Source organism: Stylophora pistillata, chromosome 2 (assembly GCF_964205215.1).
Source record: "Stylophora pistillata chromosome 2, jaStyPist1.2, whole genome shotgun sequence".
NCBI lineage: Eukaryota > Metazoa > Cnidaria > Anthozoa > Scleractinia > Pocilloporidae > Stylophora > Stylophora pistillata.
This window is the reverse complement of record NC_142520.1, coordinates 23,849,042-23,875,869: the sequence shown is the minus strand read 5'-3', so window position 1 is coordinate 23,875,869 and position 26,828 is coordinate 23,849,042. Positions and strand designations below refer to the sequence as shown.

Genomic DNA, 26,828 nt, shown 5'->3' with positions numbered 1-26,828 from the left:
GTAAGGCAACGGCAGATCTGTTTATTCAAATCAAGGTAAGGTTAACCTAACTATTTTCGTGACAACGCAAATGGGTGATTTATTTACGCTGGTAAGGTTTGAATAGAGCCTCGTGAGAACTCAGTCTGCAGGTAGAAATGAACTCAAATTTTTTACTAACACACTAAATTCTGATTTGATAACCACTACGGATCAAAGCTTGTATCGCTCTTAAATCTTGTGGTAGAAAACTATTTTTTTCTCTCTTAATGCTGCATCAAAAGAGTCAAGTTATAGATAATGAACGTGCCTTTCTCATAATAAGAGAAAATTGTATTAACATAAATTCCTGTCTCGCTAAAAAGCGTGACTATGAAGTACGTCGTATATTGTCACTCATTCGTGACAAATAAACACAATCTGGAGTTTCAGCAAATTGACGAATCATTTGTAGAAAACAGCAGGAAAAGTAGGTTTAGTTTGAAGATTGGGTCATGATGACTCAAAAAATGACTCTAAGGTAATTAATATGCAGTATTTCAGTCAGGGTATAACTAAACTGATTAGTATGCAGTCCTTCAGTCAGGGTATAAACAATCATTGGATGCGGTTTTGTGATATCCGAAAGAATCGCATAGCTTAAAGTAAACACGCGCTCTGATTGGTCAATACGTCAACCGGAAGAGAGGGTATTTAGCGTGGAATCGCACTGACGCATAAAGCGATATTGCTGACGTGAGTCGCGAGCAAAAATTATTGTTACGAACGTAGAAACGTAAATACAAATAGTGCTATGAAAATATGAACAAATATGAACAAATTAAATTTATAGAAAACGAATGTCTTCCAACTTTTGAAATGAAATTGAAATTTTTAGAAAATTGGAGGCAACCACTCACGCTCAAAAGTGAGAGAAAACGCATAGAAAAAAATCAAAATGCCAAAGACGAGGGAAGAAAGCCAAACGACAGTTCTCGCCGAGGAAAACCAAACAAGCGTTACGAAAGAAAACCAAAACAGGTATCAATGCCGAAAAAGGTCAAGCATCTTTTCCCGAAATCCAAACCATTGTAGCCTATACACGAACTGGCCTCTTTTAGATACAACATGGTTTCAAAAAACACTAGACGGCAAATTCACAAATTCGAGTGGTCGCAAAACTGTCATCCAAGCGCTCAGTGATGATTTCGACCCAGTGGAGATATCAGAGCTCACTGGCCACTCCAATCCGGAATCCATATCCAGCTACAGCCATAATCCTCTGGAAAAAGAGCGGCGAATGTCAAATAAGTTGGCCGCTTTCAACCCACGCCAAGCACGACAACTACCAACGGCTATTCAAGTCATGCTTTACGGGAGATTGTTCTCAATAGCTCAGCCACGCCAAGCAACACAGCAGCTACTAGTGACCTTGACAGCAATGCCAGTCGTTCTAGTTACCTGATGGCAGGAGCAGTTGGCGGAATGTTTACTGGAGTAACTTTTAATAATTCTCCAGTAAATATTTCCATAAACTTTCAGTCCAGCATTGACACCAACGAGCGACTCCCTGCGATGAAAGAAAAACAGTTAAAATTGTGACTTTTAACTGAACTGTTTTTCGCCAGAGTTTACCGAGAAATTCGAGTCTTAATCATTGAATACACTTCTTTTTACAACTGTAAAGCACTTACCGGTTTTTTGTAGATCTTGCTTTGATACCGGAACGCTTGAAATTTTCATTTCGCTTGAGGATTTGACCATTCAGTTGTTGATTGTCGGCGCCACATTCTGCCAAGTTGAGTGGTAGCCGGCAAATCTCTGTCTTAAATAACTCCGTATTGTGTACTTTTAGTTTTTTTTGTTGAAGATTGTAAAATGTGAGGCACCGCTTTCTCCACGAGTTTGAAATAAAAGTGGTTTTCTTTCTAAAAATATCTTGTTCCCTCCATTCGCCAGATATTGACACCTGACTTTGAAAGGGTTTCCATCGTTTGCGCACTGGCGTGGCGCACAAAAATACAAAACATCTGGTTTCGCCTAGTGATTTGGTGGCTTTAGCTATGTGATGCAAGAAAATTCACGAGGTACAATTAAAATTGTCGACGGTTCAAACGTGAACGACTTACCTTCCTTTCCATTCCCTTAACAATGACAGATCTGACAGTTGACTTTAAAATGGCTTTCTTAAGGGCGCGCGTACGGAATAAAAACAGACAATAACATTGCCGTTTTAATTTCTTGTTTTCTTATTTTTATTCTGTTATGCGATTCAAGAAAAATTCACTACCTGACTCGTGAATTCCACGTTAAATTTCACTTGAAAAATCGATATCGGTTTTTCGCGTGAAATTTAACGTGGAATTCACTCGTCAGGCAGTGAATTTTTCTATATAATCAAGGTCGGGGTAAGTGTTATCAGCTGAAGCTGAAGGCTGAGGCCGATAACACTAGCCGAGACCTTAATTATTCCGAATATCACAAAAACCGAATCCAATTATTGTTTTATTATAAATTCTTTTAGTATTTTCCGAATCTTTATCTTCAAGTAATTTTTCAATTTCTCGCTGGGTCGATGAAGCGAATCGAGAAGTCATTCTTACTTCGCTGTGCCTGATATCGCTCCACCGGAAATCATGCATTGCGCGCGCAACCCACAGATTATTCTGTGATTCTGTAGGTTGCGCTGTTTCCCAGAATTAACTGTAGGCGTTTAGCCCATGAGAAGACAGATGGTGACTACAATGTATAATAAAACTAATTAGTATGCATAAAGGCTAAAAGTTTCTAAAGAAACTGTGGTGCTGCGTCGGTGAGGGTAGCAAGGTAATTTGGTTATATAAACTCAGTTGGAATTGTAAATTGGCCACAGTAATGAAGGGCCAATTTACAATTTCAACTGAGTTGATATAAGCAAATTACCTAATTAGTATGCAGTCTTTCAGTCAGGATGTAACTAAATTAATCAGTTGAAAGTTGAAATCTTAAAAAACCCAGATTTACAGTGCTAACATAACTGTCATCAAGAGGTCATAAGTGATGGTCTCATCACTTTCACTTGGTTTCATGATCATGAGAATCACAATCGTACAATAATAGGTTTACGGCTATAAACAAGATTTAAGGAGAGCTCTATTCCGACGGCACAGTGTCGTAATGACAGGACTTTTTCTTTAGCAAAAAGCGTACAACTACATGCTGCGTTAGTCAGTGTTGTTACCGGGATGATGTAATTACTCGGGCTTTCCGAAGGAAACGCCCGAAGTATACATTCGGCTTTGTTTTTGTTTTTTGTGTGTTCGTTCACAAAATGGAGTTCCACTACGGCGCATGCGTGAAGTGTAAACGCATGCCTAGAGTGAACTCTAGAGCGCATGGTAAAGCAATGCCTGCCTTCGTGGACTGATGTAAGCGAAAGAAATTCGATGCCTATTACGCTCAGTATAGATAGAAAGTCACACATCGTTATCAGTAGACCCCCACTAAAAATTATGGAGCGTTTTGGGAACGGGTCAGTCCGCGAATTTTACAAGAGATCAATTTACGAGTGAACCCTCTATCGAGAAATATCAAGCGAAACCTGCTATATCAAACCTGATCAAACGAGCTATCTGATATTATGTTTACATGTAAACACAACCGTGTATTTAGACGTGATCGAGAACCCAGTAGAATACAAGAAGCTGCTCTGAAACGTCTCAGAAGAAAGGGCAGAAAACTGAAGGAATTTGTTTATGAGGGTCTTCGTCCAAGCATACCGAATTCCTCTTGGTTATGTCGTTATGTGAAGGTTAGAAGTTACAAAGAATTTCTGTAAGCTTAATACGAAGAGGATAATACGGTGGTCCATAAGTGCAAAACACTACTTTAAAACTGAAAACACAACACACACAAAATGAAAACACAACACACGCGCTAAAAACACGACAAACTTATTTGAAACACAATACATTTATCTGAAACACAACACATTGTGTTTTGCACTTATGGGCCACCTATGGTGCAAAAGTGCAAAACACAACACAAACACTGAAATCACAACACACACAAACTGAACTTGGAAAGTTGGAACTTGGAACTTGTACTCCCAAATAGCTGGGCTAACGCTGGGAGATATAGAATAACTAATTAGTAGTGCTAATAATCTACGATAAATATGTGAAGTCTAAAAGAAACAATAAATGTAAATAGTTCAAAATCTTTTCAGGTGGTTCGGGGTCTTCATGTTCTGAATGTCCCTTATGGCTAATGATTTAAAAGAAGTAATGTTCTTGGCTTGGACTCCTACTCCAATCTACACTGACCCTAGCAAAACAAAAACGGCACCTTATAGCCAAGCTAATGAGTTGGTATTTGGACAAAATTCAGGACAACAGTGTGCTGCAATTAGTTTATGCTCTTTTATTTACAATAACAAACAAGGAATCGATTCTGTTAATGATCTGGTGTCAATAATCAATATTGGAAATCAGTTGTATTCAAGTTTGTCTCAGTTAGCCAGACAATCATTTTTAATGAATAACGGCTGATAGTTTCTAAAGAAACTGGTTGGGAGCTGCGTCGGTGGGGGTAATGAAATAATTTGGATATATCAACGAAGTTGAAATGGTAAATTGGCCACCGTAACAAAGGGCTAACGCTCAAAACGTCAGCTTTTGTAATCGTTACGGTGGCCAATTTACCATTTCAACTTTTTTGATATATCCAAATCATTTTTAATGCAGACAGAATTACCCACACTTTGAAACGTGTTCAAGACTGACTATGAACTTCAATACAGTGAAAGTTACACTGGCACTATTCATCAAGAAGCTACAATAGAAGGATAACAGTAATTTACCTCCTTAGATAGAGCCTTTTTCACTTATAGCCAAAAATTTCAACAATTTTGTCTTGACAATAGGATGTACTGCAGTTGCTACCTATTGTAAAGGCAATGTGGGCTTGAAAATATTCGATTCTCATGCCAGGGATATTTATGGTAGAAGCCTTTCTCAAGGTACATGTGTGCTGCTTGAAGTATCATCACTGAATAGCTTAGTACATTATTTTCTGAGCATACATAACGATATATTTGAGTTGAAAGGGGTTAAAATTGATAAAGTTCAAAATAGTGCCCATTTTCAGTCATGCCTGTGAAACCAGAAAGTTCAATGTGAATTGTGCTGTGGCTGTCTATTCACTCTGCTATTCCGTAATAAAATCATGTAGTTATTGGAATTCAAACACCTTATCTAATGTTATACAGTATGGCAAAAGATTATGTAAATTCATCTTTGAACAAGTATTTACTGTCAGATGATTTGCAAAAACTGATTTTTGTTGAACTAAAGCAAGTTTAGATCTTAAAAGTGATTACAGCGAAGGAATATTGTCTGATTCAGTTTACAGCAAATCAATTCTCAAAAATCTTGTGAGAAATAATAGTTGAATGCACAGGGTTTTTGATGTGGTTTTCAGATTTTTGTATATTTATTTTGAAACCCACAAAAAGGTCAAAATATGTGTATTCCCTCTTGGTATGTAATGAAAGTCGAATCCCTTTAATTGAACATACTAAAACGGTTTTAAAAATGATTTTAAAAATTTTACTAAAATGATTTTAAAAATGCTTATGCAAACCTTTCTAAAGTGTTCCTTCAATTTTCTAAAACTTGGCCTTTAAAGTCATTGAAAAGTCCTTGAATTTCAACCTTTGGCATCTACAGGAACTTACGCCTATATGGTAATATATTATTTTGATTGTTGTCTCGTACCATAACATTTATTACACTCCAGCGGACAAAAATAAACACAAGTAGACGTATTTGTGACCGGCAATGATGAAATTGCGTCACGACACTAACGATGGTAATATGGCAGTCCCCTAAAGATAACTCCAGATGTGTGATATTGAAAGCCCGAGTTCACGCAGATATGCGTCTAGTTGTCTTTGGTCGAGCTTTTCGTTTTTTACATGGTTTCGCTTTAATCAGTATTTTACTGTATACTCCCTTTGTTGTTGTTGTTTTTTTTTTATGTTGGGTTTTATCTTACATTTTGTGTGTCTTTGTTTAGGGCAGCTCTTTGTGAAAGATATATTTTCTATTTATTTCGATTAAGATTAATAAAAATAAATTAATTGCGAAAACGGATTGATCACTATGGTCATGGCCAAAGACAGAATGCTTGTTTTTAGCCCGAGTTCTCATTCGCTATTTGAGATTTCTGCCTTTGTCCGGCCAACTGCTTTCATTGGTTTTGGTTCTAAGAACCCTTCTAAATATCTAATACCTACTTAATTCAAAGAAAAAAACCCCAACTTATCTGTTTTGTAACTAGCCTTTTCGTAGGGCCGAAGTTTCGGTGTGATCATGGAACCAGCTTGAATCATTACCACTGGGCATGTTAAAAGAAATTGGCCGATGTTCGTTTGCCTGTTTCAGTAACAATCTTCTTTTACTGCTTCGCTTTGCTTCTCTTCGTTTCTCTTTGCTTTGTATCAATTTGTTTGCTTAATGGGGCGTGTAAAGACTTAACGTATACTCAGCTAATAGAGCTTCCACTTACATTTCCGAATACAAGTTTACACTCCCTTTCGATTTTTCAAATATTCTTCTTTCAGATAAAACAGTGCCACCCATCCCAGCTCCTTCTTATGGAAAAATTTGGAGTTTCATTTTCTGGTGGCGGTACTCGGTCAGCGGCATTCTGCTCTGGAGTGTTACGCAGATTGCTACAGAAGGAAATACAAATAGATTATCTGAGCTGTGTATCAGGGGGCGGTTGCTCAGGCTCCGCGTACGTGGACTGGAAATACCGACATGGAAAGAAAGACAATAAGAGATGGCATCAGGAATTTTTTAACCATTTGAGAGAAAATGCCGGCTTGGTGTGCAACTTCCAAAAGCCTTGCCGTGGATTTGTGGAGTTTGTTGTCATCTGTGCCATGATATTATTCGTTTCCGTTATAGCTCCTTTCCTCCTTTGGGGTTCATACGCCTATCCGTTAGCCTTCTTCATCGATTATGTGTTTGGTGATGTTCTCAGGGGAGGCACACGTTCGTGTCATGAAGTTGCAAGAGAAAGTCCAAATATTACCTTCGAAGACTGCGAAGAGAGCCGTCAAACGTCTTACATCAATAACAGCCGTTTTGTTCTATTCGCCGTGCCTGTTGGCTTTGCTTTCATATGCTTCGTATTGAAAGGCTACGTCCAAAGGGGAAAAAAGCTTCTGAACTGGCTTTTACTTTTAAGTGCATCACTCTTCGGTATCTTGTTTCTTCCATGGTTTTTCTATGTTTCTCTTCTTTTCCTTCCAGATTGGGTAAAAATAGTTCTTGTGATACCGATTCTCTTTCTTTGGATTTCATTTCCTCTCGTGCGCAGAAATGCTACTCTGATGGTTGTCATTTATCTCTATTCGTTTGCTATTCACAGCAGAGTATTTCGCCGAGGTGTCTTTGGAATCTCCTACACTAAAAAAACCTTCAATTATCTGTTAGCTGTGTCTATAATTCTATTGTGGTTCAATCCTCTGATTGAAAACATTCAACGAAGTCTTCCCCACATATGTGTCAGGTAAAAATATACGTATTTTTCTTACTAAGAATGCAATGGGACTTTTGATCAATTATATAACTAGTTATTTTATTCGTTCATTTCATTTTGGTTATTTCATCCAACCTCGTTCCCAGGCCCTTTTCCCTTAGCTGGGGGTGGGGCGCCCCATCCCCAACTCCACCCCCAATCAAGGAAAAGGGCCCTGGGAACGAGGTTGTATTTCATCGTGTTATTACAAACGTTCTTGATTAGTAGCAGTCAGCTGGGAGGGGTGGGTGGTGAGAGAAAGAATAGTAAAAGTATCGTGATCTTTATCAATTGTAATCTAACCTCAGACAAGGACACCACGTTACAGGAAGTGCCTTACAGAATGGTCCTAAATTGTACTGAGAAATGAATGAGACGGTCAAGTGAATGGCCAAAAAATGGGAAAAAATACAAACAAAAGTAGAAACATCGGACAAAATTCATGAATGACTACGGTCGAACCCCCCCCCCCCCCCCCCCCCACTTACGACTACATATGCTGACGGAAGGTTCGACTGTATATAACTTGAGACCGGCCACGCTTAAATGCACAAAGAGACTCTGCTTAGTAGACACGAGGTTAGCAAGAGTGAAGTCCCTTTTTGAAAAACGTTTCAAAAAGGCTTGTAAAAAAGATGGGTGATTTTGGAAACTTAGTGCACCGCAGTCGCTTAAATAACCTCTGTTTTCTTTTTCCTTTTCTTAAAATTATTTTTGTCTCTATCATTTTTCTAAGATGGATAATCCAAAAGGGGTTCTACTATCCACAGACTGTTGGTAGATACGGCTGCAGTGGAATCTCTTGGCGTAACCTCATCCTTTTTTGCCCAGCTTCCAGTATTTCTGGAGTCCAACGCACAACTTCCAGACAAGCCTTGACGTTAGATGATATGGATGACCTGACACCTATCTACATCGCTTGTACCACCGTCAACAGATGGCGACGCACCCCCTCTGCCAGCGAACCCCATTACGAAGTCCTTACCATGTCCCCACACGGTATCGAACGACTTGATCGCTGTCTTGACGAGCAAGAGCTTCACGGTAAGCTACTGCCCGAAGACATATAACTTTCCGATGCTGCGGCAACGTCGAATGCCGCGGTCAGCTATGATATGGGAGTACAGCAAAGTGACGAGGCACCCTCCCGGGACTTAAAGGTCATCTTGGGACTCTCCGCCGGGGCGTCTATTGTGGCTGATCAGAGGCATGAAAACAAACGACACTTCTGCGTAAAGGTGATCATGATGCATAACTGGTTAAGGGAACAGAATCGGATTGTAGTGGAGAATCCCACACATCCATCGAGCGAGCATCTCATGAGAAGTGACAGATTTCTTGCATGATTGATGCAGTGAAAATTCTATGATAAGCTCAATTACGCACGCATTTTGATTGGTTGCTGCACTTCGTTTGCCTCTGTTTTTCTCTTGCCATACTTTGAAATCATCTGTGATTTTATTACGGAACAGACGTACAACAGGGAATCTATTTGTTAACTAATAGAAGCCAAAATAGCTGATAACCTCTTTCGTTGTTGCTGCCCCTCGCCTTAACCCTTGCATTACCAAGATTTCATTAGTAATTCTCCTTACTGTCTGCTTACAGTTCTTATGATGTTAGTTTGGAGAAATCGGTATTGGATCAACTAATAATCCCCTAATTGATATTTTTCTTTATTCTCATTTCTCGTTTGATTGATAATCTATTGATACGGTAAGGAGAAATTCTTTTTTGGTCACTCATGGGAATTCAAAGGTCAGGAAAATTCGATATAACATTAGCGACAGCACGCTAAGAAAAAAAAAAAAACAGAAAATAATATTGTTAATTCCAAATTCAACCTACGATTTGTTTCTTCGTTCGCTTCACATACGTTATTCAACCAATAGACCTCACTTTGCATAGGCTTACCGGCCTAATAACCAACAAGAGATTTTGGGAGAACACGAGGAAAATTTGTAAATCACGAGCGAGAGGCAAGTGGTTAAAAAATTTTTCAAATGTTCCTCCAACATCCCGCGTGGGTTACTAAGCCGGTAAACTAGTTGTAATTCCCCCTTTTTTTTTTTTTCAAATTTTGATTTTTTTTCCCTATAATTTTTTATTAATTTTTTCAAATTTCTACGCGTTCACCGGTGCATTAGACGACAGATTATAGACCAATTAGGTCGCTCACTCGTACTATCTCAGTTATTTTATAACCTTTACTATCACATATTTCATTCTAGAATCTTACTGTGCTAATAGAGTTTGTGCGTTTGGTTCCTTTGGCTCTCATTCTTACCCTGTTCGCGAAGATTGACAAAGAAACCGTCTTGGTTGCTGGAATGTTGATTCATTTTGGTATTTGTCTGATATTTTCCTTACTGGCGCTGGTACCAACTGGAGGAAAAAATGTCGGAAGACTTGAACGACTTGCCAGGTAACAGCTTGCTGAATACAATAATAGTTTATTATAGACCCCTTTTATAAATGGCTGCCGGATTAATATTCTTTTGTCTAAATTTAAATTAGCACTTCTGGCCCTGTTCTCCAGTACAAAATTCAAAAGAATACATTATCTCAAGCGAGGCATGAAGGGCTAATTGAAATTTAAACAAAAGAATATTGATCCGGCTGCCATTTAAGAAAGTGGTCTATACATCTTAAAAGTTTGAGAACACTTAACGGACAAGAGTTTTGGGAACTAGACACTTTGAACTGATGATAACCCAATATCTGCTACGGACGTTCGAGGGCGAAGCATTACTCAAAGATATATTCTCTACGTTCGAAATTGTCGACTCCAGTCGAAATATCGGAATCTCTTATATCTTTCCCAGCGATTCTGTAAAAAAGGTTCACTTCATGATATCCTAGATAGTAATTACTTATTTTCTTCTCCACCTTAGTTATTTATATTTTATTCCATTTGACAGATGGTTCACGATCAACGTCTCTTCCGTACACTACCATCGTTTAATGATGAATACCACCAACATAGGACCCAAACCCCCACCTGTTTTATCCTTGACTGACGGCGGCCACGTTGAAAATCTTGGTATTCTTCCCCTATTGAAACTGAGACTGGGAAAGATCGTGGTAGTGGATGGAGGACGCTCTATTTTAGACAAAGACTATGGAAAATCCTTGTTGATTGCTCTGAATTTGGCCAGGGAAAAGCTAGGATGTTCATTTTCAGCTGTGGATGGACGAGATATAGCAGAGGATATTCGTGATAACTTCGTGGAGAGGAGCCCCGGGTCACAGCCGAGCAATTACAAGTACGCCATATAAAGCAAGACAAGCTATCCCTGCTGTTTTTTTTTTTCGCTCCTGCGAAAACTTAATCAGTTTGCCCACCATAAGTTATACCAAATTCTTCCTATAACATACAGTGCAACGGTTTCACAATCCATGTTTGTGTTTCCTGAATCCTTGCAACCGCCACAAGCGCATGACACTCAACTTGAAATGTTATGGATAATTTAATTTGGTGGCGAGGCTGGCGATGAGAAAACAATCCTCGGAGCGAATAGAATCGGCCAGATGTATTTTAATTAACCTTCCAAATTTTTTAACTAGTATCTATAGGGTGATTAGCAACAGATCCATTTTCCAAGAAACCAAACAAATGATGAAATCGTTATGGAACTTAACATAAGGAGAGAATGTGTTTTACAGAGGAGAAAGACTTCCTCAGGTGCAGAAATCTGTTGTCAATGTAATCTCCCTAATTTTCTGTATAGTGAATATATACTAAGCGTATACCACTGAATTGCAGATGACTGAGGAGCTATCAGGGTGTGAACTTTAAAAAAAAAAACAAACAAAACTTTTTGTATGATTTAATAACATTGCAACGGCAAAATTTATCTGTTCTCTTTCTTGCCCAATCTAGCCTAATCCTTTTTATAAAAAAGATAGGGCACTCGCTGCCTGGAATAAGCACGGCTAGAGGACGGTTAGGCAAATTATAGGTCTGGAAATGCACCGCACCGACAGCTGTTGTAGTGTCTTATTTTTCTTTTTTTTTTCTTTTTTTTTTTTTCCAGATTCAAAGTACATTATTATGACAAGAACGTTAACAGCGACGGTAAGACTAAAGTTGGAGAAGGAGAAATTCTGTACATAGTCCCCAGGCACCCTGACAAAGCAGTGAAAACTACACCTTATGTGACCTGGGAAGAAGCATTGCGTGACATGGATGAAGACCTGGAGGCTGGTCTTTGGGGGGCTGGTCCCGAGCTGTCATCGGAGGAAGCTAATCGCTTGACGTTCTGTTGCTGTGAATGTTGCCATGGGAATACATGTCGCAGCTTGTCTGAGGCGTTATGTGGGGTTTTCCCACAGCACTCTACCAATCATCAGTTCTTTACACCAACAATGTTCGCCGCCTACCATAGGGAGGGATATCGCGCTAGTATGGAGGCGAGAGTAGCCGAGTTTGTGTCCAATAGGCAGCAACCCTCTGCTTTAGGGACTATCTTTGTGTAATTACATATGAATAACCTGAAAACTTATTTTGTTAAAAGCAAAAACAAAAAACAAAAAAACAAACAAACAAAAAAAACATTCCAAATTCCAGTTCGACCAGTAAACGGTGAATTAAAAAAGCCACCTTGAATGTCCACAGCTTAATTTCCTTTTCTCTCGCTTTTGTGGGATACATTGTCTGCATTCATTTGATTTTTAACTCGCTTACATTCTAGAAAGTTCACCATGCATCAGTAATGATAATAAAAAACCTTTTCCTTACTGTTTTATTCAATTGGATTACAGGCCAGCTGGTGAATTGCTATGGTTAATTAAATTTTTTAAACGTATATCATGGAGCCATTATTTTGACGCGGACCGCGTTGGTGTTGTACATCCGACTATGAATTTCAAAGAGTCTTCTCCTGACCTTACTACACATGTAAAGCAAGGGCCTGCCCCATGAGTCGGTCTGTCATTGGAGCATTTTCTTTCATTGCCTTTCTCTCTGTCAATAAGCTCCTGTAAGAAGACACACTTTTCGTTAAAGGTTAATTTTGTCTGCTTTTATTCAGAAAAGTCGTATTTTTGCAATTTTCGGATAGTTCGTGACCATGGATGCATCAACACAAGGGAACAATAACAATAAAAAGCTGTTGGTGAGTACACAAGTTAAAAGGTGGACCCAGTAATGAGAGCTTCTTTAGAGAAAAACGAAAACGCTAGCGTACGTGAAGATAAACTTTAGAAAATGCATTTGCGAGGTCAGGAACCGTGACTAATGCCGCCCCACACTTCCCCCGTGCAATTTATCCCCCCGTCTTTCTTACTTGATTATAAATATGTAAAAATCAGATTCTCAGCTTGAGCCAACGATTTTAAACTGGGAGCTGGGTGGTGTTCATCTGCAGGGCCACACTTATTATTCGCTGTGGATCTTTTGCAAAGGGTTGTTTTTAGGCCAAGGATCTCAACAATGACGTAAAGCTTGACGTTTATGTTCAAAAAGACCACCTCACTTTCCTTTGAAGACTCAGCCCAGGTATTGCTTAGCAGTAGTCATTTCAATTCGGTTATAGGTAACATTTCATGCATTAGATCTGAATTTTATAAAAACGTGATACCTTTTGTATGTCACGCCTATGTGTCGACCTCACTTTACCTGGCCCCAATGGGGCCAAGCCAATGGTTAGTTCAAACCGCCTCCCAGTTAGCTCAATTGGTAGAGCGCCGGACTGTTGTGCGGGAGGTCGTGAGTTGAAATCTGGCCGGACCAACACTTAGGGTCTTTAATTAACTGAGAAGAACGTGCTGCCTTTGTAATAATATCTGCAAATGGTTAGACTTTCTAGTCTTCTCGGATAGGAACGATAAATGGAGGTCCCGTCTCCTGTAGGGTTGGGGTAGGAGACGTTAATTTCCCACACACGAGATTACTGTGTGATGGATGTCCTCCCCGGGGTGGGATGGGTGGGTAAAATCGGGGTTAGGTGTCAACTAGAACGAAAGTTCTGTTCCTTTCTCCTGCCATTCCTGTGACGAATAAATTAAACTTAAACTTAAACTTAAACTTTTGCTAGGATCAACAGATATCTAATTCAGGTATGAAAAGGATATCGGTTCAAACGAAAGAAAATGCACTTTACCTTGCCAAGTGATGATGCTCTTTTCGTGAAGAATGCAGAGCAGCGTGAATCAGGAATAAGTTGAAGATGTCCCGCTGTGTCAAAGAAGAACCAAAGAGATGTTGCCACAAGTTGCACAAATTAATGACAATGAATTGCAATGAAATACACGAACCTGTGCGTTACTGCCCCCAATGTTGACAGCGTCATAACGGAGGGGTTTTAAAATGTCTACAGCTCTGTCGAAGTTTCCCTTTCAAAACAAAAAAGAGACAAAATTAAACTTCAAGCATTTCATTGTTCCAGTCATAAGTCCGTCATGTGTTTAGTGAATAAAGGCTGATAGTTTTGAAAGAAACTGTTTGGGGCTGCGTCGGTGAGAGTAACGAAATAATTTGGATCTATCAACAAAGTTGAAATGGTAAATTGGCCACCGTAACGATTACAAAAGCTGACGTTTCGAGCGTTAGCCCTTCGTCGGAGCGAATAGAGGAATTGTGGGTTGCGTGTGCTTTTAAAGGCAGAAAATGGAGCTACGTTATTGGTGGGAACATGGCAACGAGAAAAACAAGAATAAATTAGTGGAATGAAAAGCGTTCGTTGATCCCTGTGGGATTTAGACTGCCGGTTTGAAAGATGAGCCTGTTTCGCAAACGTGTCCTTTTATTCACAACACTGATAAAATATCGGGACCTAAGCGATCCATTAAGATCACCGATCACTTCACGTACACCTCCACCAATGTAATCTATTGCATAACTTGTACTTATTGCAAAAAGATATACATCGGCGAAACAGGCAGAAGACTGGGTGACCGATTCCGAGAACACCTTCGAGACGTGGAAAGGAATGACAAGGACACATCGAAACCAGTCGCTAGACATATTAATTTACCTAATCATTCTAAGCAACATATGGCAATCTGCGGTCTTTCCTTACACTTAGGTAGCACGGAAAGCCGTAAAAATCTTGAACAAAAGCTCATCTTTCAAACCGGCAGTCTAAATCCCACAGGTATCAACGAACGCTTTTCATTCCACTAATTTATTCTTGTTTTTCTCGTTGCCATGTTCCCACCAATAACGGAGCTCCATTTTCTACTTTAAAAGCACACACAACCCACAATTCCTCTATTCGCTCCGACGAAGGGCTAACGCTCGAAACGTCAGCTTTTGTAATCATTACGGTGGCCAATTTACCATTTCAACTTTATTGATATATCCAAATAAGTGTTTAGTGAAGTCAAGTTGGGAGACCGTAAAAGAGGTGAATTTACCTTGTCAGCCTGTTCAAATGCTTCACAAAGGGCCAAACCAACCTCTCTAGATACTTCGCAATTTGTTCCTGAGCCATCCCTGAAAAACAAAAGAAAAAATACAAAACCAAAAACAAAAAAAAAAGACATTATAAGGCTAAGTCATAATAATGATTGAGCTAATGTCTCAGTAGAACATGATCCATTAATAAAAAAAAATAATTGAGAAGACAAATAACTTAGCGCCTGATTCCCCCGTTTTCAAGTTCCCTCCTTGCCTTGAAAACGTCTCGTATAAAAACAAAGAACTTCAAGATAATTATATTACTAGAAACGGAAATCACCCACTTAAATACGTGAACAAACGTTAACCTAAGATTAACGAAACGTGCTTCTTTTACAATAGTTCATGAATCTTTCTGCGGTTTGAATACATCGCCGTTATCAGTTGATTTCTTTTTTTAAGATCCTCTCACTGAGAACCTGTCACTGCAAATAATTTTACGACCACGAGCTGGAACAACCAAATCTCGTTTGCAGAAAGTGATAATAAAATTGTTGTTCGCTTGTCATAGTCTCCTGTTCAGTTCCTGGGAAAGTACTTGGTGATATAATCAGTTATAAATAACTATAACTTAGATCTACGGGTATTTTACATCGAAGGAAGTGTAGAAAGTTAGTCAGAATGCCACAAATCCATCAACGCTTGAGAGATAACTAAACACTCTTTCACTGAATGACAGGTTGTTGATCAGAGCGTTCTCCTACACTTTTTTCCATATTACCTAACATAATCTCTAAGTGACATCAATAGATTTAGTGTTGCATCTTCCTTCTTAGCTCCCAGTGTACACATCAACATATGAACATCATTGAAAACCTGAGTTGAAAAATATAATAATTAAATAAAATATGTAAAAAAAATTAATTAAACAATAGCTAATGAAGGATGTGTGAGAGACCTGGGCTTTGGGTGAGGAGAGGTCGGGGTGAAAGTAATGGCTTGTATTTTTCACTGTGCAAGACCACCCAAGGAAAAGAGGGCGATTCTCGATTGGGTATTGTGAACAAAAACCAAAGTAATCACATCAGCCAATTATAACGAAAGAAATTAAACTATCACTAAAAACCAATGAGGACTCAAAATTAGAACTGCCCGAAGCGCGGGAAAACGCGGGGGTACCCAGTTTGCCATTGGTTCAAGGTCTGCATCTGATTGGTTTTTAAAAGGTGTTATGGGTTTTCTAGACCAATCACCTAACAGAGTGAGGCAAAATCTAAGCAATCCCCGATTACTTTTAAAACTCTTGAAAATTGAAATCAACAGTTACTAACAAATTACAGAAGCCGGGAACTCAAACATATACAAGGAGTTCCAGGAGATGGCCAACATCCCTTTAGGACTAAGTGACACTATGTCATAGACATTTCCCACGTAGTATACATGTAAAGCACAAAGAGAAAAAAAAAAGACAAAATGCTTGGTGAGACAATTTTTTTCAAACCAGATGTATTGAGAAATACATTTGGAATAGTTTGAGCGCTATTTGTTAGAAGAGTGGAGGTTCCCTTTAAAGTGCATATGACACGAAATCATTTTCTCTTGTTTCTTGTAGCTGGATATCTATAGGAAACGTTTCGAAGCTTTAAAAGTGCTCAAAAAATTAAAAAAGCATGTTTTTTGCTTTCAAAATACGAAAAATTTGCCTTCAAATTTGTCCTGGAGACTGGGACCTAGTTTATCGCCGTCGAAGTTATTCGTGACGTCACATTGTATACCTTTGCCACGAAGGTCTGTTGTCGCTAAGAGGATTCTGCAGTACTTCGTAGTAGATAGATAATGCATTGTAAGGCACACATGTCCAGTGATTCTAGTGATTCCTTTGTGTCCGACTCTTCTGAAAGTTCCACTGACTTCGAAGAATCTGGGTACACAATGTGACGTCACGTGCAATTTTGGCCGCGCAATGACCGGGACAAATTTGAAGGCAAATTGCGCGTATTTTGAAAGCAAAAAAAACTATTTTTAGATGTTTCCAGCTCTTTTGAGGTTTCGAAACGTTTTCTATAGATATCCAACAACAAGAAACAAGAGAAAAAAATTTAGTGTCATGTGCACTTTAACCATTAAGAAATGTAACATCGAAGCTTTCTCAAGAGACTGTAATTGGCATTTTGCAAGGTTTGTTGACATCGCAGTAAGCACCTGCGACTGTCCTCACCTTGCTAATTATGAAGATGATAATTTATTGCATGCTACACCGCCGCGTAACGATGACACGTACCAGAATGTGATCATCTGTGTGTGACTCCCACAAATGAAACAGCTCTCTCCACCGATCATTAACATCAACACCTAAAGGAAAAAAGCAAACAATGACAAAAAACATCGTAAAACAAAATAGATCAATTTGTGCGTTTAATTCAGCCATGCCAATAATTTCAGTATACAATAATTGCATTACAATGATTAATAATGCTTTAATTTTAAGGCTTTATCTCGATTGATACTTAGATCATTTGAATAGTACCTTGATTTATATATTGAATAAATTATTGATTGAATGGTTGAATAATTAGTAGACTGACTGCCAAATGATTAGTAGGATTGATTGTACCAAGGATTGATTTATGAATCGTTCGATAGATCAAACGATCGATCGACAAAAAAACAAATAATGATATTCACAACACATCTGCAGGTACGTGTTACCTCATTACCTTCCATCTGAAGTCTGTAGAGCAATGAGGAAGCGTCCACTAAGTCAAGCATGGCACCAGAATGGCAACGCTTCCCAACCTTTGACCATGAGAGAAAAGCTACACAGTTATAATCAGTTATAAGCGAATTAAAAAACAAATTGGCATAAAATCACTTTAATTTGACATGTACGTCGTGTATGGACCTATCAGATGTGACCTGATGAGAATTAGTCATAACAAAAATAGAGTGCCGAAGTGTGACGTCATGTTACCATGGTAGCATTTTTGCTGGATCTAAACACTATTTGGCGTCTTTCGTTACATCTCATCATAAAATGGGCCAATGCTTCGTTCCCGACTGCAATCATCAGTCAGAAAGTCACAATTGCAGCTTTTACCGTTTCCCCAAAGATCCTGCTCAAAGAAGAAAATGGATTTCTCTAATAAGGTAGGTTGATTTTTGGTACAATGACCACCATGATGCACGGCCACGTGTCGGTTATAGTTACGCGGAAGATGGTTTTATTTAACCACTCAAAAGTGCACTGACCTGTGGATTATACCTTTGAAAGACCTCTAGAGAGAAAAAAAGCTTTTTTTTACGTTATGATTAAAGTTTAAAACCTTCGTTTTCTCTCTCCAGACGAGCTGATCGTGAACCTGGCAAAGGCGCTCGAGTTTGTAGTTGTCATTTCCGAGGAAGTAAAGAAGAAGGCCCCGAGGTCTTTTCCTGGAATAAAGACAAACTATTTGAATCTCGAAATGCTCCAAAAAGGAAAAAGCAAAGAACTGAAGTCCCAGAGACAACGACTATCGAGCAGATCCTTTCAGAATCTTCGACGAAGAGCAACCAGAACGAGCCTTGCGAGCTCAGTTGCGAGGAGATGCAAATGAAATGCACTACTTTGCAGACTGAAAATATCCTGCTACAAGCAGAGCTAGGGACATTAAAGACCCAAGTATCCGAGTTGAAAGAAAAAGAAAGCTACTTAAAAAGAAACTACAGCTCTTTTAACATGGATTCAAAGGTAATCAACATGGAAACTGGCCTCCCAAACAAAGAAATGTTCCACATTGTTGTCGAATATGCCGAAAGATACCGCAACGATATTGTTTACGTGTGTGGCTGGAAAGTAGACAAGATATCTTTTGAAGATCAAATATTGATAACATTGATGAAGATTAGACATAATTATCATAACTTACATTTAGCTGAACTTTTTAGTTGCAGTACTGCTACAATAGCGAATATTGTGACAACATTTATCCATGTTTTGCACCAAATTCTATATGAAGATCAAATGGAGATAGCTGTTCCATCCAGACAAAAAAACAAAACTTCACTTCCAGGCTCATTTAGCTTATTTGGAGACTGTCGTATGGTAATAGATTGCACCGATATCGAGGTTGCTACACCTAAGCTTATGAGTGACCAAAAATTGACATATTCAACGTACAGGGGTATGAATTCTTTTAAGACAATTGTTGGTGTGGCACCCAACGCGGTTATAACTTATGTAAGTAAACTTTTCCCTGGCTCAGTATCAGATAAAGTAACGGTTCAAAAGTCAGGAATATTAAAGCATTTTGTTGCTGGGGATATTATACTTGCGGATAAAGGGTTTTTGATAAATGATATTGTTCCTAATGGTGTATATGTGAACATTCCCCCATTCTTGAACAATGGAAAATTTACAGAAAGTGAAGTTAAGTTAACAAAGAGCATTGCAAAATGTCGTATACACGTAGAACGTGCTAATGCTAGATTGAAGAACTATAAAATTTTAAATTTTGTGCCACCATACTTGCGATCCCTCTCTGGTAAGATTATACAGCTATGTGGTGCTTTAGTTAATTTACAAAACCCATTAATTAAGGAAACCAGTGACACTGTTGACTTTGATTAGTCATTTTAATTGAAATATTGATCATCTTACATCAGTTTACTAAGGCCTGGTATACATTGGCATTGTCTGATCATAGTTAATCAATTAACTGTATTCTGATACAAAGAGTGGACAGGTGTTGTGTGATCTGTGAAAAGCTTGTAACCCTATTTTACTTGCTCATGATACAAGGAATCATGATACACAACTTAATGACAAACTATTTATTTCTGATCAGTATTCCTGCCACCACACCCTTATGCTAGTCTTATTATGAATTCAGATAACCAACTGTATTCAAATACGATTACAATGAATCTATCATTTTCTTGTCTCAAGTAGCTAATGTAAAAACCCCAGCAAATGTTGCTGTTTAAAGAAAAACAATTTTAAGATTAACATGAACATTTTTATTTTATATACACCCTTCAGTTACTGCATATTTGTTGTAAAAGTTGCAATGATTTTACCAAATAAAACAATATTTTAAAAAATATTTCTAAAAGTATGTATTATCAAATCCATTACTTTATAAAAAACTACATTAATTTTACAACAAAGTCTTAAAATTTAAAGACCACCATCAACAAGTGCAGGAATCATGTGAATTGTATAAAATTCTTGAAGTGAAAGAAGATTTGGTTCCCATGTGCAGTCTTTCTGGATTGCCAACACAACAGTTTGCATTGTTGTCCAAACCACAAAGTAACAGATTTGCTTCCCAGTTATAAACAGCTGACCCTGGACTTGATGCCAGTAGTGGTGGGATTGTTTTAAACAATAGCCAGCATCTCTCTTTACTAAACAGAACTTAGGGTCTTTAACAGCCTCCTCAATTGTTGAATTGCGATGTGTGTAAGGGCATTTGACTTCAATGATCGCATTGTCATCAACAAGTCCATCTGGTGATGCACCCAAAACACCAGACTTGTGTAGCCAAAGGCCACAATCCTTTACTACTTTCATTGTTAATTTGGTGAAGGCCTTTATTCCTTCTTTCTCGTTAACGACACCCCATCGAACAGCCTGCACTCGAGAGATGTCGTATTCTCCAAGAACACGCTTGATAAGGGAAGGAGTGACTCTTTTTGCTTCAAGAACTGGACCAAAATTGCTAGCAGTCAAACGTCCTTTTCTCACCACATGCCACTCTCCACATTCACGTTGCTCTTTCGTGATCTCACAGACTGATTTCACTTGCTGCTCACTTACTTTCAATTTTTCCAACAAGAAATTTGTATCAAGTCCGCTTTCAACAAACTCTCTCGATAAAATGATTTCTTCGACTGTGGAGATCGGCAGACGATTCTCTTTGTCAGGTTCGGGGCTCAAAAGCCATAACATTCCTGTGAACTCGCCGTATCTCTTCAGCTTGTTCCGTAGCCATTCTCTGTCCTCATCTGTAGTTTTTCGTTTTAGGACTTTAGTTTCTTTGGGTGGATACAGATCTTCTACCGTTTTAACCACCTCGGATGCCTTTTGTTTCTTCCACTGACATTCGATGTCAGTTCTACTTAAGTTGTGGTAGCCATGAAGGAACAGAGCTACAGCGTGACTACACTTTGAACCGCCACGAGGGCACTCGCATTCTGTGGAACGTATTTCGTTTTCTTGAAGATATATCTGCGAAGGAAAGAGAAAAAGAAATATAAGCTTACTTTTCAAGATTTCCTTTAAACGAAGATTCGAAATCACTTAATTTAAATAAGTTTTGGTTTGGCGATGTTAACGGATAGACATCGAGTAATAGAAATTTTACACTTACTGTGACTTTATACGTCGTACTTTTCATGCTCGCTTGCACTGACCCTCTGATAATTCCATCACAATAGCAAAAAGATAGAACGTGTCCAGATTGGTAATGGTTTTCGCCACGGTTTAAAGATTTAGGCTCATCTGAGAAGTATTTTGCGAACGATGTTATCGACAACGCCGCCATGTTAAACACATGTGAGTTTGTTTAGATCCAGCAGAAATGCAACCATGGAAACGTGACGTCAGGGCTTCGGTACTCTATAAATCACAGGTTATCGATCACGTTTACACTACACCTCCTCGTCATAAATGTCCACTGCGGCTTGATGTTCTCCCTAATAAAGAAAGGCTGGCGTTTAATAGCAAACATGGTTAAAAAAAAAAATTACCACAGATGCGAAAACCAAAGCAGCAAACAAACAAACAAACAAACAAACAAACAAACACAAAAACCATAACATTAAATTTAAAGAAAGAGATAACAACCTTCTCGATGTGGTATAACGCCCAGTGCCAGTAATTGTGACAGGCTAGCATAGCTCCCATCTACACAGGGTGATTGAAGGATGAAAGAAAGAAAGAAAGAAAGAAAGGAAGAAATACGAACATCTTTAACTTTTACAAACGAAGAACTGAACGTTGGCCATAAACCCCAGCCCTTCCTCTCTCAACTGTTTTCTCACTAATCATCCCGGTTTCGGGTCTGTGCAGTTTCATACGGAATAATGTGGCCGTTTTGTTGTTGTTGCTGGGGAAGCTTGAATCGGAGGGCAGAGAGAAGTAAGTTTGTTGAAACGGCTAGATGTATTTCACAGCACGTGCTGGAACACTGAGGGCGTAGTGCATACCACGCGAAAAAAAGAGACGAACCCCTGATAGTATTTTGTAGTAACGTTATCTGAAGTCAGGGTTTTCTGACAATTGCCAAAAATCTTAATGAGGTTCAAATTGAAGGACGTGTCTCGCGGAATTATTGTATGGATGTGTATGCGTGCATGCGTGTACGTGTGTGTATCTACTGTGATAACTTTACACTGGCTATTAAAACGCGTGACATTATGAAAACCCAGCGGTTAGGCGCATTCTGCTGTAAATCCCCTGAAGAAAAAATTCATGTAACTTTACTCTTGATATAACGAGCCAACGCAAGCCAAAAAAAAAAGAAAAACTTAACTGTTATCTTGGTATGTGAGCCCAAGGCCTCTAAATGTAACATATTACAGCCGTTCCAATTACTTTCAATCTCCAGATCTAGACGGCAGCATCAGCAGAAAATTTATATATTATGCGTAAGAAAGCGGTGCTAACGTTAAGTACAATTCGAAAAATTTATATATTACGCGCAAGACAGCAATGCTAGCGTTAAGTGAAATTCACTGTATGTGGGCCTTACAGTCCAGTCATTCAAGGTCGTGCTGAGGAATTTAACTCCTTCATCCTGACGTCCTTCCATTTCTATAACATGGGCCTCTGCATGAGTGCTCCAGCAATCTCTTGGATTCAATTCAAGACCCTTCGCAAGATAAAATTACCGCGAGAAAAAAAAAATTAAAAACAAACAAATAAAACACTACCATCGGAATACTACTGTTCGTGAGGTCATGGTGAGGTCTGCCTCTTCAGGCAATGAACACAACCACATCATTGAAGTATTATGTAAAGTTCAACAAGGAATTATGGACTGCAAGCCTGCTACTCAGCCACGATTCAGAATGAAGGTAACGCCAAGCTCTTTCTAAATTGTTTAAGAAGTTAATTATCACAAAATCGCTATCAACAAAGTCTTAAAGCTAACCTTTAGTGCATGCTTCTCCGCCTCTCTGTAAAATCCCGTTTCTATCAGGCCAAACGCGTACATTCCGTGAAGATATCTGCCGTTGATAGAAAGGTAATTTCGTGTTTCCTCAAAAATTTACAACTGTCAGATTAACACTCAACTCATTCACTGTTTTCTTTTCCTTTTTTTTTTTTTATTCCTTTTTTTTTGTTTGGATAAGCGCCCTGTTTCTAATAAGCACCCCCCCCCCCCCCCTTTGAAGTACAGTAAGTAAATAAGCGCCATGGGCTCTAAATCGAGTCATTACGGTTATCAAAAACAGTATTTAATTGAAGTTTAACTTAACAACTAACAACTTTTTTACTTAGACACAAACAGGAATGTTTATGAGATCAAGTTCTCTGATTGCCTAGTCTCTTACTTCGGAGAGAAAGGCAGCATCCACCACAGAAAACTGACTAAACACTGATTGAATACTGAAAGAACTTAGAACAGTTAGTGCTAAGCCATCTACCCATAGAGTGGCAAGTCTTCCTTCCATTTCGGCATCACCCTTGCGATGGAATCTCTGAACTGACACTGGTATCCAAGATAGAAGTAGGAGTCGTGAGCCATCTTCAAAGCAAACATGTCAGTTGGGTTCTCCATTAATATATCTTCCCACGTTAGACATGCTTGGGCAGTATTTCTGAAAGAAATGAGAATGGAAGTATATTGTCATTAACTGTTCATATTGCGGTCTATAGGGGGCACCTCTATGAAGCCGGGAAAGGACGTACACATGAAAGCCTTGGCAAGAATTATAATCGCCCTCCCTCAATTCCCATCATACCATCTTGCTTACTAGGGGTTGTTCAAGAAACTGCAGCAGAAGAGATAAAGCAAGGAGAGTGAAACTAAGAGATATGGTGAGTACGGCCTCTTTGTCCAACCAAATTGTATTCCTTGTCGCTCACCCTCTTATGGCGTAGCGCTGATGATGAGGGGGGAGGGGGAGGGGAGAGGGATTATTTGAGAGATTTGCCACTAGCCACTCATTGCAGCAGAAATTTCACAAATTGTTTTTTACACGACAATTTTGTACTTACAGGGGTAGGTGTAATGGTGAGTAGGTAAAAAAAAAAAAAATGAGAAATTTTTTCCTTCAAAGATAGTTTTAGTCGTCCAGAAGTGACAAAGGCGGCGATGATACAGACCACCTTTACTTTTTAAGTATAAAAATGAGCAGCGAATTCTTGGTGTGAAAGATGTGCTTCCTTGTTTTCTTGGTAGCAACCATAAAGTTACGAGATAAGCTATTGCACCATAGATAATGTAAACAGCTCGTCTGGGAAAGGGAACAATCTGTGTTTAAAAGCACTGCAGTATCCAGTACCTCAGAGATCATGGATTCAAAGCCCGTACAGGCCTGAAAAATGTTTCTAAGGCTCTATACTTCATTACTGCTTAATTAGTGCTCAGTTCTTCACCCGCAGTTCACGTATATGATTTCATTTTACAGTCATTAAAGATGTGATTAGTCACCCATTTTGATAGGCACGTCTTAAAGAACAGACAAATACTTGATAAGAGTCAAAATTTGGTCTCAGTGATTAACATGACATCTTGGTAACACTCACCCCTCTGCCCATTCTTTGACTGCCTTGACATGCAGTCTCTCTCTGTTTGTGATGTTACTCCTGGCAGCTAACCCTTCAAGGGACAGCATGCTGCTCTTCAGCTCTTGATCTGTGTGGATTCCTTTTCCAGATGAGATCAGGTCTAAGCCACACGAGATCACATGACCCATTACTGAAACAAAAACAGGTGATGTCAATTAAATGGGGCACTCCACAAAAATGATACCATAATACTCTTCCAGAATGTAGGTCTGGTTTGTGCCTGAGGTAAGCCAGAATTTTCGAATAATTCTCTACCACTAAACCACAGAAACTCTCTAATAATTATGATATGGCATTTCTGGGTTCACCTGCATGATAGTGACATATGACGTTCCTCAAGCATATTGTTAGCTGATTAGGATCATCAAAGTCAAAAGCACTCTTATGTATGTAGTCAAAATAATAAAGATCTTCCTTTATAACTAAGCTCTAGTGATCTCTAGAAGTCACCAGAAGTCATTTTAAATCACCCAGTCACCAACGTGGCAATAAATAATCTAAGCTGCTCAAATTTTTGGAAAGGAATAGTGACTTTAGCCAAGCAGTCAATTTTACTAATAGGAACTAAAAGGAGTGCAAAGACTTACTCGCTAAAATGGCAAGGGGTAGATCCAAGGAAGAGTAGTTTGCATGTTAGGTATTAGTTTTCAACAACTCCACTCAATATATTTTTTTAATGGTTATGATAATAATTCACATTTCCTTTTTACAATCAATCTCCTTAACACACGTTTCAACTAAGTCTTATCTCTTTAATAAACGGTAGACTATTCTGTCCAGAATTGTCATTAGTCCATGCCAATAAAAAGTTGCACAATAATTGTTATTCAAAATCCTGAATAGAAAAGTTCTCACCAAAGTTGGGATCTGCTGCTAACATCTTTGAGACAGAGCCCTCAATTCCATTGACACTGCTGTCATCATACCATCCTGTGTACTAATACCGAAAAAAAAAAAAAGAAAAAGAAACAAATAAACACTAGATACTAATTTTCTCACAAGTATCGATGCTAGTTTTCACTAGGTTAATTTTCAAGGTTAATTGTCATATCTCTCGGGAAAAAGCGACATGGAAGTTATGGTATTACCTCAATCATTTAAGTTATCTTTGGTGATCAACTCAGTTGATAAAACCAATTCATCTTGTAATAACCTCCATCACAAGAGCACCATAAACTATTTACAAACTCATCACTGCTATTCATTGATGGTTGCAAGAATTACTGTAAAATTTTGATATTAAATCCTGGGCTGGGCTAATACAATTTTGAAAGGACCTTTTAAGGAGCTTATTTTTGGAAGGAGCTTATTTTGAGATGGGGCTTCTATTTCGTGGGACTTTATCATAGGGAGGGAATTAGAGTTTAGCCCTGATATCCATATAAATTTTCAACCAAAGCCAACCTGTGTTAGGGTAGCATCAAACATTTTTGCTGCATCATTGCTACTTGTTGTCAGTGGAAATCCTTCACTTCTCCAAGCCTACAAAAACAGAGAACAAACAATTTATTATCTTCATAGTTACAATTTCCAACTCAAACGTTCTTAATTCCAAGTTTCAAAATCCTAGCCACACCACTCACTCTAGGCTATTAGTGGTGTAGTTCAGTTGTCAAGTAATACTTGATGCTGCGTCTACTTTTCTGGGTGACTTATATTTTCATTCTTGGTGTTGCGGAATTTTGTTCCGCTCGCTGGTTTGACTGAGGACTGTATCTATCACACTTTCTACGTTCTATTTTAACACGGAGTTTATTCTTCTACCTCTCAAGGGTTCTACTATCGATCTCATTACAGTGTATGTGTACTTCGGTTTTTTGCTGTCTTACACAATACAGTACTATATTCTATCACATGCACAGCTTACAGTAATATAACTATCGTACGATATATCAAGCCTAATTCACATGATCCCTTCCTTATTTGGTTCAATTAGCGCATGCAACGTACATCAGCTGATAAACTGTGCACTAAGTTCAATTTACTGAGAATTGATGCAATCTATCACGTAATCATTTAACTAATTCCTTTTACAATTAATATTTGACTTATTCTTAATGAGCAACTAACTTATTCCCCGACACTTGGCAACCATTTCATGATTTTAGCAAGGAAACACACACCTCCTCCCAGAAATTATTTTAAAAAGTGAAGCATAAAAATGGAGCAGTTTTCAAGTGA

The 26,828-nt window shown here is 38.6% G+C and overlaps 3 protein-coding genes, 1 long non-coding RNA gene and 1 pseudogene across 5 annotated transcripts; 2 read left to right on the top strand and 3 right to left on the bottom strand.

The window, feature by feature from the left end:
- On the top strand, positions 1-12,267 carry LOC148737929 (uncharacterized; annotated as a pseudogene). The gene is made up of 6 exons (XR_015996508.1): positions 1-35; positions 6,563-7,518; positions 8,264-8,765; positions 9,759-9,952; positions 10,449-10,793; positions 11,565-12,267. The product of XR_015996508.1 is annotated as an uncharacterized LOC148737929 (transcript).
- On the bottom strand, positions 271-2,287 carry LOC148737930 (uncharacterized). Its single transcript, XR_015996509.1, has 2 exons — positions 1,653-2,287; positions 271-1,528 (listed from the first exon to the last, which is right to left on the bottom strand). It is a non-coding gene; the product is annotated as an uncharacterized LOC148737930 (long non-coding RNA).
- On the bottom strand, positions 12,244-26,108 carry LOC111346161 (tetratricopeptide repeat protein 38-like). Its single transcript, XM_088748395.1, has 15 exons — positions 26,052-26,108; positions 25,503-25,584; positions 24,606-24,777; positions 23,501-23,674; positions 23,005-23,080; positions 22,603-22,722; positions 21,696-21,755; positions 21,506-21,544; positions 17,587-17,665; positions 17,151-17,221; positions 15,651-15,745; positions 14,887-14,965; positions 13,786-13,863; positions 13,632-13,705; positions 12,244-12,507 (listed from the first exon to the last, which is right to left on the bottom strand). Exons 1-15 carry the CDS (start codon positions 26,073-26,075, stop codon positions 12,420-12,422), a joined length of 1,311 nt encoding a protein of 436 aa, XP_088604521.1. The 5' UTR covers positions 26,076-26,108; the 3' UTR covers positions 12,244-12,419.
- LOC148737928 (uncharacterized) lies at positions 17,810-19,950 on the top strand. Its single transcript, XM_088748393.1, has 2 exons — positions 17,810-18,016; positions 18,212-19,950. Exons 1-2 carry the CDS (start codon positions 17,904-17,906, stop codon positions 19,473-19,475), a joined length of 1,377 nt encoding a protein of 458 aa, XP_088604519.1. The 5' UTR covers positions 17,810-17,903; the 3' UTR covers positions 19,476-19,950.
- On the bottom strand, positions 19,467-21,476 carry LOC148737927 (uncharacterized). The gene is made up of 2 exons (XM_088748394.1): positions 21,220-21,476; positions 19,467-21,077 (listed from the first exon to the last, which is right to left on the bottom strand). Exons 1-2 carry the CDS (start codon positions 21,391-21,393, stop codon positions 20,025-20,027), a joined length of 1,227 nt encoding a protein of 408 aa, XP_088604520.1. The 5' UTR covers positions 21,394-21,476; the 3' UTR covers positions 19,467-20,024.
- Positions 26,109-26,828: the final 720 nt, after the last annotated feature.

What these genes read in the sequence shown, in the direction of transcription:
- LOC111346161 (XM_088748395.1), bottom strand. Translation starts at nt 26,075, where the DNA reads ATGTTTGATGCTACCCTAACACAG. An exon ending in GAAGACTTGCCACTCTATGG is followed by an intron (nt 23,081 to 23,500) that starts GTAGATGGCTTA and finishes TATCAACGGCAG; the next exon opens with ATATCTTCACGGAATGTACG. An exon ending in CATTTGAACAGGCTGACAAG is followed by an intron (nt 13,864 to 14,886) that starts GTAAATTCACCT and finishes TTGTTTTGAAAG; the next exon opens with GGAAACTTCGACAGAGCTGT.
- LOC148737927 (XM_088748394.1), bottom strand. Translation starts at nt 21,393, where the DNA reads ATGGCGGCGTTGTCGATAACATCGTTCGCAAAATACTTCTCAGATGAG. An exon ending in GTACGACGTATAAAGTCACA is followed by an intron (nt 21,078 to 21,219) that starts GTAAGTGTAAAA and finishes TTTCCTTCGCAG; the next exon opens with ATATATCTTCAAGAAAACGA.
- LOC148737928 (XM_088748393.1), top strand. Translation starts at nt 17,904, where the DNA reads ATGGGCCAATGCTTCGTTCCCGACTGCAATCATCAGTCAGAAAGTCAC. An exon ending in AAATGGATTTCTCTAATAAG is followed by an intron (nt 18,017 to 18,211) that starts GTAGGTTGATTT and finishes TTCTCTCTCCAG; the next exon opens with ACGAGCTGATCGTGAACCTG.